General features: G+C 49.3%; 1 protein-coding gene across 1 annotated transcript; it reads left to right on the top strand.

The window, feature by feature from the left end:
* Positions 1-720: 720 nt before the first annotated feature.
* On the top strand, positions 721-3,270 carry LOC123160408 (bidirectional sugar transporter SWEET11). Its single transcript, XM_044578228.1, has 5 exons — positions 721-1,022; positions 1,575-1,611; positions 1,758-2,130; positions 2,216-2,335; positions 2,443-3,270. Exons 1-5 carry the CDS (start codon positions 965-967, stop codon positions 2,773-2,775), a joined length of 921 nt encoding a protein of 306 aa, XP_044434163.1. The 5' UTR covers positions 721-964; the 3' UTR covers positions 2,776-3,270.
* Positions 3,271-5,120: the final 1,850 nt, after the last annotated feature.

Here is a 5,120-nt window from a genome sequence, read left to right as displayed (position 1 = left end):
GCGAGTGAACTAGATCTCCTGTAGAGGTATCACTAACACCATAACCAACATTTCACAACCAGCGGAGCGTTTCGTGAAGACACCGGCCCTGCCTGTGCCACATCAACTGCAACGCTGATGATGCACTAGAGAAACTCATGAAAAAACCAAGAAAGAAATATGGGATCTCTCCATATTAATACAGCAGTAAACAAGGTTTAAAGAAGCTGATCTTTCAGTTTCCTTGGCCCAGCCGATGCGTACGGTACCAAATCAACGAGGGAAAACAAGAACCGGTCCGGTGGTCTGTCCACCGGTTTTCAACAAAAAAGGAAAAAAGGGTGAACTAGCGGTTTTCAACAGAAGTAGTAAGTACAGGATCTCAAGGTGGCCGAGGAGCGAAGCCGGGCGCCGTGCGAAGGTCGAATTGTTTGGGCTTTTTGTAGCTATATAAAATTCTTACGCTCGATCGCCATTTACTTTTCCTCGTAAAAATAAATGTACCATCTTTCCCTCTCGATCACACGACTTTCCAAGACTAAACCACACAGACACGTTTTCAAAACTCGTTTTTGCCTACGTTCCAAATGCAGCAAAATGTTGACAGAGGGGGGAGGGGAGTGGTAGCTGCTGGTGTGTTCACAAGGCCGGGCACGGGCAGGCTGATGAACGGATCCCTGGATCTGGATCGATCATGCGGCCAGGAGTGGCTGCTGTACTGTACAGCACCAGCGCCGCGCCCGTCTATATAAGCCAGCGCCCGTCGCCGAGGCCAAAGCACACAAGCAGCAGGCGCATCTCCTCGAGAGCTCGCACTGATCCTTGTGTCACCCGGAAAGGGAGTAGGAGAGGGGGCTCTTGGCTTCGGGACTAGTTCTTGGCTAAGATCTTCTCTCTCTCTCTCTCCCTCCCTCCTTTCCTCTCCCTCCAGTTGATACCTTCACTAGCTAGCAGTAGCCGAGTCTTCTTCGCCGTCGTGGTCGCAATGGCTGGGGGCCTCTTCGACATGTCTCACCCGGCGAGCGCCCTCGCCGGCATCGCAGGTACGCAATTCATGGAGAAAATGCAGTTTCATTCAGTGTTTCTGTGTCATTTGGTGCTTCCTCTCTTCCTTCTTGTTGAGCAGTCTGCTGTGCATTTATCGCAAGATCCATCGCCTGGGTTGGTTCGTGCGTGCATAGGGTAGGGAAGCGCATCTCCAAAACCCCACCACCTCCCAATTCTAGCAACAACACATCCTCGGTTGCTGACAAACAACAGAGACACGCACGGACACAGATCACACCTAAAAGGCTAACCCCCCCATCAATTGTGCGTGCATTTCCTAGTTAATGCATTTGTCACCAACAGCTCACCATGCACTCTCTATCGATCTCTCTGCCAAGTCCCCTTTCTTTTCTTGGAATGGCGATTGGTTGAGCGGCGACGGATGCGTGCTCTCCCCTGCAACTTCCTTGCCGTTGGCTGCACCCGCGCACTAAATAAATTAAAAATGAACATTCTACTACTAATTATAGGTGCCAAAAGAACTACTAATTAAAGAATGTGACTGACAAAACTAACGGCGTCGATTTTCCTCTTCCTTGATCGTGCAGGAAACATCGTCTCCTTCTTCGTGTTCCTCGCGCCAATGTAAGTATATATCTAACCAGCTGCTAATTCATTCCTATCATGCATGTTGTTCAAGTAATCTTTGACGTACGTAAGTACGCCATTGATCGATGCATGTGGTGGTGTTCAATCAACTGACGATGGGTGTCGCGTACGTGCGGGTGCAGGGCGACGTTCCTGCAGATCTACAGGAAGAAGACGACGGGCGGGTTCAGCTCGGTGCCGTACGTGGTGGCGCTCTTCAGCTGCTCGCTGCTCATCTTCTACGCGCTGCTCAAGACCCACTCCCCCCTCCTGCTCACCATCAACAGCTTCGGCTGCTGCATCGAGACCGTCTACATCATCGCCTACCTCGTCTACGCGCCGCCCCGGGCCAGGCTCAGGACGCTCGCCTACTTCTTCGTCCTCGACGTCGCCGCCTTCGGCCTCGTCCTCGTCGTCACCATGTACGCCTTCGCGCCGGCCCACCGCGTCAAGTTCCTCGGCAGCGTCTGCCTCGCCTTCTCCATGGCCGTCTTCGTCGCGCCGCTCTCCATCATCGTAAGCCGCCGTCTCTCTTCTCTTCTGCTTCCATCGTTTTGGCCGGCCATGCATGACAGTTGACATGGCAATATGGCATGCACAGGTCAAGGTGATCAAGACCAAGAGCGTGGAGTTCCTGCCCGTCGGCCTCTCCTTCTGCCTCGTCCTCAGCGCTGTCGCCTGGTTCTGCTACGGCCTCTTCACCAAGGACCCATTCGTCATGGTATGCCACCTAGTAGCTACTTGTTCCCTTAACTTGGCATTGCTGCCACTGCCACTGATACCTTGAGTGGATGGATCTCTGACTCTGCCATGCGCGCATGCATGCAGTACCCGAACGTGGGCGGCTTCTTCTTCAGCTGCGTCCAGATTGGGCTCTACTGCTGGTACCGCAAGCCCAGCAACGCCGTGCTGCCCACTACTACCGCCGACGCCGGCAACGGCAATGGCGGCTCCGCGGACCAGCCGCAGGTGCAGGTGATCGAGCTGCCCGTGCACTCCGTCGCCATCCTGTCCGTGGGCCCCGTCCCGATCCTCGGCGTGCACAAGATCGAGGTCATCGCAGCAGAGCAGCAGACCGTCATCGACGTCAAGGACGCCGCCAAGGCGGCCGAGGTCGACCAGCCGGAGGTCATCGAGATCGTCCCCGCCCCCGCCGTGTGAGACAGACTTCCACCCCACCCAACCAACATCGACGACGACACGACACGACACGAGCATGCATGATACGCCACACGACATGCATGGAGATGGACAACTGATGGGTTTGGTTAATTAGTTAATTATTACTGAGTGGTAGTATCATCGTACTGCAGGGTGTGCCCGCGTGTGGATTACTTACTTTACTTAGTTAATTTATTATTACTGGATTGTACTGCGTGGCGTTGGTTAAGTTATTATTACCTTCAGGTGTGTGCCTCGATCTCTCTTAATCAGTAGTATTAGTCCGCAGGTTGGTGTGGTGACAATAATAATAAGACACGACCTACTACTTGTGCATGTTGTGATGCATGCATGTGTACTGGTCATTCATGCTGTATGTTGCAGTCTCTCTCGTCTCAGACCTTGCCTGATTTGTGTCATCCATCAATCGATCAGTAAAATAGACTGCAATATGACAGTATATTAATTATTAATTGGAGGTTCTTTCATTTACTATGATTGATTAGCTTGGCTGTCTCTTTCTACTTATACTGTTTACTGGCTCAACCTACTAGCAGTGCCTACTAGAAGTCGGCCTACCAAAAGCGAAAAGTGCAATGGTTGATCAAGCAAACAGTGGAATCTAGAACACCACAGCTTAATTAGCACAATAAAGACAAGATTTATTTCACAACACACCCATCAACAAACGCACTGAAACAAGCTCCAAGGAACCGGGCCTCTACTGCCTCAAAGTGCCTGAAAATTCACAATTGGAGTAAGATTTAAACGGTTTCTTGGAGCAACCCAAAGGCAGCTCTTAGAAATGTGGGTGTAGGTTTATAAAAACACGAGAAGCTTGCCACCAGAAACAGTCATCTCCCACCTGACCTTATCGGGTTGCAACTGCAATGCGATACAAAGACATCAAAGAGAGTTTTCCACAAAAAATGCCATGAACAAAGAACCGTGAGAAAGCTGCGGAGGCAGGGATCATGTTAAGAGTCCGGTCAACTGTGGTTTCTCTACCTCCTTGTCAACAGCTAGTGTTTTTGTAGACAACGGAGGCATGCTCCTTAGATCCATAAACCAACTTCACAATCACTGCCAAACAAAAATAAATAGTAGCACAATAATGTACAAAAAAAAATCTAGGAGCCACCAACACCAGCTTAAAATTAGCGGGAAGCAGAAAGAGGACATTTGCACAACAACACTGCAATTTATCTGTTACATTAATTTCTGATGATACATATATAGCATCTCAATCCTGAAACGGGCGACACCTTGAAGGCAGCAGTGCACAAGGTATATCACGTTGATTTCAGTAATTCAAGGATTTCTCTCTAGGGTTTGTGTTGGTCAAAAATAGCCACAAGAACAAATGCACACAAGTTTTCGGTAAATTTTGGCATCGACCATTGAGGTATCCATTGTTTCAATTGCTTGTCCGGCGTGGAGGGCTGGCTATTAGGATTGCGCTGGGTATTCAGAAACGAGCTAATATTGATCAGTTTTGCTAGAACTCATCTAGATGAGACATAATTTGGTCTCATTCACCTTTTATAGCCATTGGATGTGATGCTATAAGATGCGTGTGTGCTGACGTGGGTTGTATTTGTTTTTATTTTCAAAGTGAATGAGACCAAATTATATCTCATCTAGATGAGTTCTAGGTACTCCCAATATTGATTATATGCATGGTAATTTGACCAGGATGGTCACTAACCCTCCTGTCTCTCCCTCCTGTCTCTGGGATGGGAGATGTAGGTGGGTGATGGTGGTGGCTTGTTGTACATGTAATGTAGAAATTTAAATACTCCCTTAGTTCATTTTTATAAGTCATTTCAGACAACTGAAAATGAGCTACACCCTGTCTGAAATGTCTTCAAGGCCTTATAAAAGTGAACAGAGGGAGTACTGTACAAGACAGTACGAGGCTCTCCTACTATCGTTTACCGCTCAAAAAAAAAGGATGATCGCTAAACAGCTGAGATCGTAGTGGGAGCAGCAGCTGCTTGTAGAGCTATTTGGCTCAATAGGAATGATGTGACGTCCGATCGCCAAGTCATTAACCATCGTGATCTCAATCTCCCGTGCCATCTTTTCAGCTTTTTTGCCTATGAATGAACTAGCGGCAGCTAGTCTCAGGCAATCCATCAAACACCACGCGTGCAAGGAGTAGCACAAGGTGGTAAACTGGTAGTACTGATACAGCAGCCAGCACTTGGCAAGCTGCACAAATTTCTGCAACCCACGAGCAGATCATGAGCTGACTACAACAGTCGTCACCACTCACCAGGACCCGGAGGAAGAGGCCACGGCTACCGCATCAGCCATCGCCGCCCCGGGTGGTCGAACTACAC

The sequence above is a fragment of the Triticum aestivum genome, chromosome 7B (genome assembly GCF_018294505.1).
Source record: "Triticum aestivum cultivar Chinese Spring chromosome 7B, IWGSC CS RefSeq v2.1, whole genome shotgun sequence".
Classification (NCBI taxonomy): Eukaryota; Viridiplantae; Streptophyta; class Magnoliopsida; order Poales; family Poaceae; genus Triticum; species Triticum aestivum.
Note: the sequence above shows the minus strand (reverse complement) of the source record. Positions and strands in the feature narration are given on the sequence as shown.

Coding starts and splice junctions, on each gene's coding strand:
- LOC123160408 (XM_044578228.1), top strand. CDS start 965: ATGGCTGGGGGCCTCTTCGACATGTCTCACCCGGCGAGCGCCCTCGCC. Junction 1,023..1,574: donor CGCCCTCGCCGGCATCGCAG/GTACGCAATTCA, acceptor TTGATCGTGCAG/GAAACATCGTCTCCTTCTTC. Junction 2,131..2,215: donor TCGCGCCGCTCTCCATCATC/GTAAGCCGCCGT, acceptor TGGCATGCACAG/GTCAAGGTGATCAAGACCAA.